The 12,555-nt window shown below is 40.5% G+C and overlaps 1 protein-coding gene across 1 annotated transcript in view; it reads right to left on the bottom strand.

Annotated features, from left to right (window-relative positions):
- Positions 1 to 77: 77 nt before the first annotated feature.
- The window catches only part of LOC311044675 (ATP-dependent 6-phosphofructokinase, platelet type-like), a 64,165-nt gene continuing 51,687 nt past the window's right edge, over positions 78 to 12,555 (bottom strand). Inside the window, exons 16-22 of the mRNA XM_084056396.1 lie at positions 8,631 to 8,783; positions 6,953 to 7,117; positions 3,508 to 3,569; positions 2,294 to 2,405; positions 1,826 to 1,925; positions 1,454 to 1,559; positions 78 to 1,079 (exon numbers count right to left, since the gene is read on the bottom strand). Coding sequence (XP_083912522.1) covers positions 929 to 1,079; positions 1,454 to 1,559; positions 1,826 to 1,925; positions 2,294 to 2,405; positions 3,508 to 3,569; positions 6,953 to 7,117; positions 8,631 to 8,783 — 849 coding nt within the window. The 3' untranslated portion in view covers positions 78 to 928. The remainder of the gene's footprint in view (positions 1,080 to 1,453; positions 1,560 to 1,825; positions 1,926 to 2,293; positions 2,406 to 3,507; positions 3,570 to 6,952; positions 7,118 to 8,630; positions 8,784 to 12,555) is intronic.

Genomic DNA, 12,555 nt, shown 5'->3' with positions numbered 1-12,555 from the left:
TGAACTATCCCTTTAATGACAAACAGACGCTGAAACGTTTCATAATTGTGATCCCAATAAATGCTTTAATATTCTATGACAGAGCACTTGTATCACACCGTTGCCACACTGAAACATTTAATATTGCATACACCACCTCCACCTCACTGCCAAACTACAGTAACAACAGGAACCTACTTTTGGGGTGAACTAACCTGTTTAAGATGCTACACGTAAAGTCCAAGGTTGATACATAATATGTTAAGTGACAAACACACACTTAAGCAGGTGATAGCGCGCACACACACACACAGCCTCTTCCTTATCTTGATAAAGCCTTTAATAAAACAAGTTTACTTCCTACGTTAACCATAGTCCATCCAGCAAAGATTTGCGAGGGATAGTCTAGCAGATGGTTAATTTCCCTTGTATCCGATAAACTGTTATCATAAGGCTTTTATCAAACAATCTTCCTGGCACGTTGTGCCGCTCCTATATAAGCAGCTTTTGGGAATACAATAATAATGGCACTGAAAGTGCTCTTCAGATTGACAAAGAGCTCGGTGCTTTTGCTCCACCTTACTGAAGCGCGTTAGCCTCAGGGTGTTTACATGGCATACAGTAGACGATAAGTTAGCCAACTAGCTTTTAAAATAAACTAAAAGTATACTTTAACATCAAATTATTTTTAATGTAATAGTTATACATTACTGGTAGGCTTTATAGCAAAATCTATCGTTATTTTGGCCAGGGGGACTAGAAAATACAACGTTATTAGCCTTATTTCACTAAGATAGCTGGCTAGCTCACTGATGCTAGTTGTGGCACAGCTGAGGCTAAAGATAAGATAAGATAAACCTTTATTGATACCCCGGAGGGAAATTCAGGCTACATCCTGTTCTTGGAACATCGGTTGGAGAGTGACATGGCAGGGGCTGACTGGTTTGGTTCAGATAGTTGAGACGTCGTTCTCGTGCCGGATGCGGGCAACGTGCTCCAGCTGCCCAGAGTCGGTCACATCGTAGCTGGTCTTGTACTTGGCCAAGATCTTCATCAGAGGACGGAGCTTCAGCCACCATTGTTCCTTAGGGACCCTGTGACTGGACGAGTGAACAAAACAGCAGAATAAGACCTTCCCTGCCAAACAGTGCCAAAACGACAGTATTCAACTGTCAAAATCGCTACCAAAAAGTACAATTTGTGCAACAAATTGCCAAGTCAATCTTTAGCAACAGTGGAAATGTGACAAGTTTTCACCTTCTATTTTAATTGTACATGTATTTCATGCTATGTCTTCGTTTGCACAGTAACGAATAAAAATATCACTGATAGACTGTAACTGAATATAGGCTAATAGATTTGAATTGGGCTCATGACCTATATTCCATGCCTGTCTCTCTCTAGTATACCGTCAAAGCAGAAATGCCTAAAAAAAAAAAAAGTAAATCCTTTACTAAAAAGAATATGGTCTTACACAAAGTCAGTCTCCTGTTTGAGCTGAACCAGAGGTTGGAAGGCCATGGCCCTGCTACGCATTCCAAGCAAGCAGCAGGTGTCTTCAGAGTTAGCAAACACTTTCCCTGTATGGTGGAGCAACATGGAACATAGGTAGGTTTTACACTCACAGTAATGTAGAGTACACATGTACCGTAGGCCTGGATACAAAAGCCTCAGTCACACACATTTATACACAGAAAAAACATACCTTATACAACTGAACACAATGAAATAAATGTGTATGCACTGACAATATGCACAATGTTAAGAGTTCACACAGCAATTATAACTCTTAGCCTTAGATCATTGTTTAACTGTTAGAATGTTAATGTTAATTAGACTGATGTACCTTGTTTGAAATTGTCCTTGAGCTGTCGTGTGATCCACTGCATGGCCTTGGCAGCTACCTTGGTCCCAAAGTTCCTGTCAAACGGGGATGGAGCACCGCCCTGTGAAGGATATTAATGGGATCATCAATTAATTGATGGACAGAATAGAGTAATCAAATAAAAACAAGCAAACTTTAAAAGCTTGTGTTTGTTTCATATAACATTTCAACTGCTGGCTAAACATGTCAAGGTGTCAGTTTTTGTTCAAATAACTTTCTGCCGTCATTTCATGGTCTCAGATTGAGTAAAAATCTGAAACATAATCAACAAGTTAATAGAATATGAAAACGATGGTTGCAGCCCTACTGTAAAGATTAAGAAAATCGTTATGTATACAGATTCACATTTGTAAGTAAGCACAAGCGAGCACCCCAGTGTGTGTGTGTGTGTGTGTGTGCATGTGTATATGTATTCATGTCGTACTGTACCTGCTGCATGTGTCCAAGGACATTCTTCCTGCAGTCAAACACACCGCGTCCCTCCTCAGAGTACAGCTGGTAGATGAAATCTGTGGTGAAGTTTTCATTGCTGTTCTCATTCCTGTGACATGCATACACATACACACAAACTGGGTTTAGTGTGGTATAATCAGGGGTGAAAGGATTCATCGAATACATTTTTAGTAATCAAATCTGAGCAGTGATATATACCAAATACGTATGTGCTATTTACAACTTCATCAACAAGTGAATGTTTGTCTTTGACTGCTATTAAGCAATGTGTTTGGATTCCGATAACTTATGATGAGCACTCACCATCTATTTGCACTTTATTATTTAACCTGGTTAGATGAATTGCACAGATTAATCAAATGACTGAATAAACGGACAAATGAATCGATTAGGATAATAACTGTTAGCTGCAGCCCCTAGATTTAATATATACGTGTCTATCTGGCTAGAATAATAAGACTACAGATGCCTATCTTAACACATGCACGCAGACAGAGCAATGTCCCCTACACGCTGTCTATAACACAACATTATGTCCTACATTCACAGCTCTCTGTCCTGCTGGGAGTGCTTTCAAGAGTGTGATGACATAACGGGCTATAATAGACACCAACGATCACATTAAAAAATGATATTCCCCTGTAGGGAAGCTAGCTATAAGTGTTAGCTACAGGATTTCATAGCTGATTAATACTGTTTCCATGCAGTTTATGTCTGTCTGGTAAAACTCTAGCATCTCACACGCGCGCACACGCGCGTGCGCACACACACACACACACACACACACAGAACAGAACAGAAGGTCAGAGAAGTACGTCACCAGATGTCAAGGAAGCGTCACAGTGTAGTCATCTAAGAAAAAAACAAACTATCGAACTCTCTCTAGACATCTAGGATACGACCTTCATTACAAAATGTCAAAGAAACCGCAATCGCAATGCAACAAACCATGGACAAATTCAACCATAAAGTTTAATTCTCCAACATTATAAGCCCAATCTTTCCTCACCGCTGTTCTGTTTACTCATCTGCTTCCCCTGCCTCAACCTTGGTATATACGTATGTCCAAAGTGGTTTCTATTAATAAACCAGATAAAGAACAAGTCTCACACCTGTAGCAACACTAGTAACAAAACCTATAAGATATAAAGTACAAATGTTCTCTCATGATAAAACCAAACAGCTCTCACCTCAGAACCAAACCTCTCTGAATGCTCGTCTTCATCTTCTCAGTTAGATGCTCCACATTGGCCTGAACGCAGCGAGGGAGAGAGAGAGAGAGAGAGAGAGAGAGACAGAGAGATATATTAAGTGAGAGACAGAGTGAGAGAGAGAGAAAGAAAGAGACAGAGAGAGAGCGAGAGCGAGAGAGAAAGAAAGAAAGAGAGAGCGAGAGAGAGGGAGGGAGAGAGAGACAGACAGAGACGGAGAGACAGAGAGAGCGGGCAAGAGAGAGAAAGAGAGGAACAGAGACAGAGTGAGAAAGAGGGAGAGATTACATCACACATTACACAGGTTGATGTTTTCTCTGTAACCTACATAAGGTACCAGCCACAAACCAGCCCCTTCAATCTTAGGAGACGGACAGGCTGCAGGGTGCTATTATGACCACTAGGGGGCACTCATTCTATTCTTACTACCTATGAATATAAATAGTTAAAATTGAGGTGTAATTACAATGCAGTGTTATGATATACATGCAATACTATGACCCCAATTATATTTCACCCTTTTTGTAACACAACTCACTGAAAAAACATTTGATCCAACTAATTATAGGATATATTAAAATAATCAATAGCTGGAATGCCCTCTGTCGCTCTGTGCAGCAGTGATGTGCTGTGCCTCTGTCAGAGAGCTGTATAAATGTGAGTATGGACAAACCACTAAATCCATCTTTAATAAAACTTATTTTTCACCCCATGGAGAATTCATGGATATTTTTTTGTTTTTGTCGCATTCCTAAGCCAATAATTTGATGACCAGCGGACCGGTAGGCTGCGGTTCCGGTAGGAGATACAAAGGAGACTCTTTGTGTCTCCTACGGGAACCGCTGCCGGTCATCAAATTATTGGCTTAGGAATGTGACAAAAACTAAAAAATATCCATGAATTGAAGTCTCCATGGGGCGAGTAATCGATAGAAAAAAAGTCATTTTTGTGATGAACTATCCCTTTAAACAAAACTTTAAATGCTTTCTATTAGAAACCTTCTCGTGCAATATTAAAATTCCACAACATTTGTGTCAATCATGGAAGGAATGAAGCAGCTCTGTGAGTTATTAATAAATCCATTACACGTGCTGCTATGATCTAGGTCACCTGCTCACTCCCAGAATATACACTGACAAAGACAGTGGCTGAATGTCAACTATTGGTCACTGTTCAGTTATTCACTTTTATTCAATTTAAATCTGTTTATCGGCAAAACATATTACGAAGAATTGTGTTTGCCCATATTCTCGCTAGATTTAATATACTATTGTAGTGCATTGCACGGAGGCAAAAAAAATGATATTGTCTCTGTCAGGTGGAAACCTCATATGTCCAAAACTGTTACTTTTCAGGATTCAAATGAGAAAATAGCAAAAGTAGCAGATCTACAAGCTCAAAACGTGTCGATTCGCACAGCGTTCCGAGTTTGTAGATCTGCTGCTTTTGATACTTTTGTGTGACGCTGTGGTATGATCAAGTAGGGTATTAATTAAGAGGTTTCTGCCTGACAGCAACAATATACTCATGGTATTGTGATGTAAAACTAATACAAGAATACAAGAACCGCTGGGGGAGAGCGGTTCGCGAAAAAAATGTGGGGCGAGCGTTCCGGTTACCGCTGTAAGTATCGATGAGTCCAAACTGATGAGAGATTTCCACACACTTAGAGACCTTGTATGCACTGATGAAGTTCTGATTGAAAGCTCAAAATACAGTAAAACACCTATCCTAGACTAATCCTATCTAGCAATATTAAATGGATGTACTTAAGTATCCACAAATACACACCCTGAACATTATGTGATCAACGATTACCCTAATAAAGAGTCAGTCCAGAGATTAGATTAGGTTCTCTTGTCCATCGATCAAATCAAATCCCATCCAAGGACTGTTGGATGGGATGTACCCTTCCTGAACCTTCTACTGTACTTCCTTTGTGGTGTGACACTGTTCACTGATAATGCAGTACTTAATGCTTATTACTGTAGAGCACATACAGGATACATGAATGAATAACAGTGTGTTGTATGTCTCGCCTGCAGTTCAGGATACATTATAATTAACAACAGTTTATGTATCACCTGGAGTTCAGGATTTGTGAATAACAACAGTGTGTGTACTACATAATCTGCAATTTGTGAAACAGCCTGAAAGGAGCCCCTACACACTAGTGCTGTGTTTCATAAACAATTAGCACTATATGTAGAATTATTATGTTTTGGTAGCCATACAGCCAATCAGTTGAAGAAATTGCAGATTGAGGCTTTAACCTTTGCAAATATCTGAGATCATTAGGATTTTCTGGGAGATTGAACATATTCTATTGCTACTTTGATCACTAAGTTCGTAGATAGCCTATTTTCAGAGCATGACATGCTCCAAATGACTGAAATCAGTCGTGGTGACTGAGAACTTTAATCCATGCATTTAAGAATAACAGCAGTGTACACGTACAGTACGTCTCATCTTCAGTCCAGGATACATTATAAATAACAACAATGTATGTCTCACTTAATGCAGGATACATTCATGCATAACAGTGTATGGAGCAGTGGTTCTCAGGGGACCGCCAGGGTTCCATGAGGGGGTTCCAAATTCTGTAACTCTAATTTAGAGTTATTGGAGTCCTTGAAATTAAAAAGTTTGAGAACCACTGGTATAAAGTACCGAAGTCTAACATCAAAACTACGGCGCTTGGATCATGACGTTTTTTTCCCATTCAAAAATACCATTGACTTTTTTTCAATCACATATTATACGTACTGTTCCAAAACATTGGAATGACTTAAATCCTATTTCAAATATAGTAGATAGAAATAGCCGATCTACAAGCTCACAACTTAACGTTGTGAGGTTGCCATTTTTGCAATTATTTGTTGAGAAGGAGATCTCTGATGGTGAAATCAAAGAAAAGGACCCGCACACTGTCAGGAACTTGCAAAAAAAAATGTAGCTCTTTATTTCAACGTTTCGGTCGTTAGACCTTCATCAGGACAGACAATTCTAATGACCGAAAACATCGAAATGAAGAGCTATATCTTTTTGTAAGTTCTTGACAGTGTGCTGGTCCTTTTCTTTGATTTCACCATCAGAGATCTCCCTCTGAATTCTGCATTTTTTTTTACTTCAAGAGTCAAGATCAGCCTTCTTCACAAAATGATTTGTTGAAAATGTCCAGAAAATCTTTGGGTTTTTTATTTTATTTCAATGCAGCAATGTATCAATAGAAAAAAATATTGTACTTTACTTTTTTAAAGCATGCACACCAGTACTTTAACTCAAGTACAAATTTGACTGAGCAACTTTCACTTGATTGTAGCCGATTCATATTTGACCAGGAGTATGTATACTTTGACTTACTCTAAGTACTGGTGCTGAGTACTGTGTCCACCACTGTGAATACCAACAGCGTATGTCTCACCTGCAGGTCGCGGATGTCAAAGGGTTCTTCATGGATGTAGACGGCATCGGCCCCTGCGGCCAGACCCCCCACACTGGCCAGGTAGCCACAATAACCTCCCATGGTCTCAATGATGAACACACGCCGCTTCGTACCGCTGGCTGACTGCTTAATGCGGTCACAGGTCTGTGCAGGCACACAGGCACGCACGTAAGCACACACACACACGCACACGCGCACACACACACACACACACACACACACACACACACACGCATGTATGCACACATGCATGCACGCACACAACCGCACCAAGGGTAGCCAGACATAACAGTGCATACGTATACAGGAATATACACATAGACACAAACAGATACATATGTACAGTATATACACACCAAGGGAAGCCATAAGCACACACACACACACACACACACACACACACACACTATCATTAATCAATATAATGGTAGATTTTCCCATACGTTTGGCATGCAAGTGAAAACATTCTTTTGTTAAAACACTTTTTATAAAACTGACGGCATCAAACATGCTACTGTCTTTGACATGCTACATGCAGACCTGTGTCCAATAAATGATGCATAGAATTCTTTGCCTTTGTTTTAACAGTTTGACATTCAAATGCTCACTATAGTAGTTGTCTATCGGAACAAAATGTTGTTTTATTTAAAATGTTCTCGCATTTGCTACCACGAACAACATGGGACAACATGTCAATGACAATGTGTCATAGCAGGCGAACATTCTGCGGAAATAGCAGAACCGCAAGCTCGCTACACATGTGAGCATGTAGAGCGGCAATTTTCAGCTATTTTCAGAGATTTGGTGTCAAAAAGGACCCTAGTCAATAAAGTATAGGATTTAAGTGGTTAGGAAAGGTATTAACAATCGCCATTTGACTTGCATATAGCTGCATGTCACCGTGTCCACCATAAAAAAACACCACATCACAGAGTTTACCCACGAGACAGATAAAGCTTTCACAAGAGCTGCTTCCAAAACACCTAACCAGAGAATATTAAAGCAACTACACTACACATTCATGCAGGTATAGAATGTGTATTCGAAGTTTATATTATATTAACAGTTGAGTGTGTTGGTGTAGTCTCCTGTGCGTAGCAGCCAACAGGTTAATTGTCAGTGATTGTTAACAATCAATGTGGCCACCATAATACAGACATATTTTTCTAACAGTGGTACCTGCTGATTATCTCTGCATGTACTGTATGTAAATAATATATAGCTTCATTCTTTAAATCTAACTTTGATTTTCTTGCATTTTCTTCTTGCATTTTGCTTTCATTTGTTTAGTTTTTTTTACATTTCACACGTAAGTAAAGCAACTACCTAGACAACAGTAATTTAAAGATAAACGTATTACTTTCTATTGATCTTAACAAAGTAATAGTAATAGGATTAAGAGTAGTAACGTACACCCGACCTCTTGAAGACAGTTGCTGGTCGCAAAGTAAACTGAGATCATGTGTAGAAGTGTAGAAAATAGAGCACTGTAGATACCTTTGCCAAATTTTATTTTTGAGTTACAAAGAGTCTTCAGTCTGAAGAAGAGCATAGTGTCAAAACATCACTCTGTGTAACTCTGAAATAAAGCTTTGGCAAAGGGAGCTACAGTGTGAGATTTTTAATTTTCAGTACTTTACCATGACGACTACCTTACCTCCACGATGGCATTGAGTGAGGTGTCAGCCCCGATGCTGAGGTCAGTGCCTGGTACATTGTTACTAATGGTGGCAGGCACTATGCACATGGGGATGCAGAACTCCTCGTGGTACTTCCGGAGCTCGTACAGCTGCAGCAAACACTCAAAGGCCTGATGGTGACGGCCGGGCCATTAACAAGCGTTTAGACCCACCAGGGGGCGCACTACATAGAGAGCCTTACAGTGCTATTTGCTGGGAGGGGATGTACTGTACTGTGTGGAAGGCTACAATGTTAGGCAGGATGTCTAAAAAAGTCTGAAGTGGCTCCCTTGGCTTGTGTCCTTGTCTGCGTTTGGAACAGACAGGTCTGCAAATCAGGCCTCTCTCTGCTTTTCTGCACCTCTAATAGAAAGTTACTTCAGAATCAATACTGACTGTTGAATGTCTGTCAATGTATGCAAAGCTATAATGAGTTTCAAGAAGGTGAGTAACTGATCCAAAATTTCCATTTTTCAAAACAAAACAAACTGAACGGTACATGACCTGCTTAATTACCATTCTACTTTATGGGAGAACAGTTGCTTGTTCTGTTCAGGGTTTATTGTGCCTGGCACTATTAGTTTGAGTTAGATCCATTCAACTCTGATGTTTTTACTGCAGCCAAAGTTGAGAACACTTCAGAAGGCTCTAATGAGACCCAATAAGCCATAAGTACTTCCACTTGTCCACAACTGACCTCAAACCAGTAGTAGTAAGGAAACAGGGAAAGGAAGCCACTGCAGCTCATTAAGACACAGTCCTGTAACATGTATAGTGCCTGCTGTGTGGGTGTGACTCTCTCCGTGTGATAGAGGGCTTTGGCTTCCCATTGGCCACGAGGAGACATGAGGGGCAGGGCTGTCAACCTGACTGACGTGTAACGGTGATGAACAGGATGGATCACGCGACGCGCTACTGACATTTCCATTTTTGTCCTGTAGCTTGAGTAGTAGTACATGTCAGGCATGCAGACAATGCTCAAAACAAGATGGAGGGGCCTTGGTCTGGTTCAAACCAACAATGATATGAGTTGACATATAAGTTAGTATTTACATTTATACATGAAAACAGGTTAGTGATGTTCTAATGAATAGTTAAGCTTCTTAAAGGAAATCATGTTTAGATTCTCAAGAGGTTAAATGTTCATGACCGCAAATTATATTCCTCAATAGAGGACCATCCCAGGTTACCGGATCTTTTTTATCCAATCTGTACCATACTTTCTGAGAATCTAACCAATTTGGATGAATATGCAAAATTAACTTGAACGATGGCTTAAAGGTTAGGCCAGTTTGACTGATGGAATTACCAAGATAAAAGGTTTTAATAATAGTAACACTACCTTCACAACATGCAAACTAGACCCCTTTAGATTTAAAGGGGAAGGGTGTGTTGTTGTGTTGTATTGTACCAGACCATGCACCAGTCATCTGCTTAGTTTACCAAACAAACACACACGCTGCTGCGGGTCATTCCAAGGCCAGGCCACGGGCCAAACATGCCACAGAACGTCACTGCATGCCTCTAACACTTACCTGGGATACATGCTGACCTGCTAGCTTGTCTCCGACATTAACCAGCAAGAACAAGATGTGTACTGTATGTGTATTCCAATATGAAAACACTGCCTTATTTAGATGAACGATTAAATGTGTCCATGCGGTGTCTTTTATCACCTCTCCCTAAGGCTAACTTCTTATTCGGTGGTTGAAATGACACTAGTACTGTAGCTTGATGATATTGGACATGAACTGAATCACAAAAGCGTTTCAGAGCATGATGTGAAAATTCTGTTGTCACTCACTAAGGAGAGTGAAACATGTTATCCTACAAAATCGTCTCATTAGCAGGTCAGCTTGCTCTTATCTAGCGATCTATCCTCAGTTTAGTTCACTTTATATTCCTCATAATGACAAATGTCCACTTCAGAACTAGACTGAAAACTGTGCACTTGTTCAGCGTGGTTAATGTCAGGTGACGAGCACCGATCAGCAAAGCCCCCAGGTTTGACCGGCTGGGTGGTGTGTGTACCACACTCTCCCAGCCACACTTACATCAGTAATGGCGTTCAGAGCAGTGTCTGCACCAATGCTGAGATCTGAACCAGGTATATTGTTGGAGACCGTAGCCGGGACCATAACCATAGGAACACAGAACTCGCTATGTTTGTCCCGCAACTCGGAAAGCTCCAGCAGTCCAAGGTAGGCCTACAGTAGTGAGGCAGAGCCATGAGGGTTTGTCAGAAAATATAGGACATGGACAAGGTGTGGGAAGAGTTAATATAATCGCTTGAAATGCCTGCAATTTACTAGTATATTTAATTATGACGTCCTGTGGTTACATGCGCCGATTTCGAGTGCCGGTAAATTTCAAACCTTCAATATCACATCACCCCACCTTGTCAGAATATCTGCATTGTCATCCCATCACGTGAGTGTGAATGCAAAGCGACACTTTACCGGTAAGGTGAGAACAGTCATCACATGATGGTACTTAAGGAAGGCATGTAGGCTCTCCCAATGCCTATGCTGGCGATTTATGTTAACGTTCATCCCAGCAATGCACTGGTATTCCAGTGGAAACACAGCTTACATTGGGGGTGACCGTAGGTGTTAAATAGACTTGGGGGATGTAGATTGTAAGCGCAGTGACAGGTTGAGGGAGGGGCTTGTATATGGAAGGGGCAGTGCGAGGGGCTCATAGCCTGGGGTGTCCTACAGATGCTACTATTAACCCATGTATGTTACAGTATTCACGTTGCCATCATGCATAGTTGTTTACATGACCAATAGATGAAGGCAAAGCGATGAACAGGAGTCTGAATATAATGCAGGCTAACAGGCTACGTAAGTTAGAGAACAGTGACTATCTTTGGCTGACTATAGAGGGACGACATGAGATAGAACTATGGGAGAAATGTTGTGGACAGAGGAGTAGCGTGTTTTGATACTAGAGGAAAAGGAACATTGACAGGGTGTGGGAGGGGCATAGTGGGTAGGCGGGGCCATGGGGAGGGAGCCAGGCCTATCACGACGGACGCTGAGACACAGACAGGAGCTGCTCATGGGCAGCTCCACACAGACAGACAGGGATGGGTCAAACACTGGGAGAGAACCCATGTTATGATTTATGAAACAATCTATACTAGATGTATAGTATATGGAGCTGAATGATATGAATGTGATGAATAAACATGTAAAATGAAATGGGTTATACGTCATAGTGAAAAGGGATGAAAAAGGATTTAAATACAATACACAATATGATGATACCATATGGCAATGTTTCTCAGTTGAGGTAAGCGGACCCCTATTTGTCCGTGGGATTCAAGCGGTCCATGAAATAACTAAAATATATTGAAAAAGATCCCATGGCCTTTACAGATATATCGTATTTGCTCAAATAGTGACTGGAGCTGTATTTAACCTCAACGGCAGAAGGTAACAGGCTTTTCTTTTAGACAGGCTTGTATTAGAGGTAGACTACGGTAAGTCCCTCTGTTTGATAATATATTTGGCCATATTTTAGTACAAAGCCTCATTTTGATCTGGTCCTTAAACTCAACATTTCCTGTATCTGTTTCCGGGAACGGACACAGGATACAGAGATACCCTCTAGCATTTCAGTGAAATGTAGCTACAAACAAACACAACTAAGAATAAGTGTATACCATGCATACTATTTTATGCAGTTGTATTACAATAAAGCAATAGGCTTTCCCTAGCCTATAATGCAATTCCTGTTTCTGTCAAATCATTTTAAGGGGGGGGGCACTCAAAATAAGCCAGGGATCCAGAAAGGTTGAGAAACACTGCCATATGTTATAATAATATCAAACAATATTTGTAAACAATTAAAAACTGCAGTACTCAGTAATAATAATGAATTATTAATTATTTAAAA

This window comes from Gymnoscopelus microlampas (assembly GCF_963454915.1).
Source record: "Gymnoscopelus microlampas genome assembly, chromosome: 5".
NCBI classification, from domain to species: domain Eukaryota; kingdom Metazoa; phylum Chordata; class Actinopteri; order Myctophiformes; family Myctophidae; genus Gymnoscopelus; species Gymnoscopelus microlampas.
This window is presented reverse-complemented; position numbering and strand designations above follow the sequence as displayed.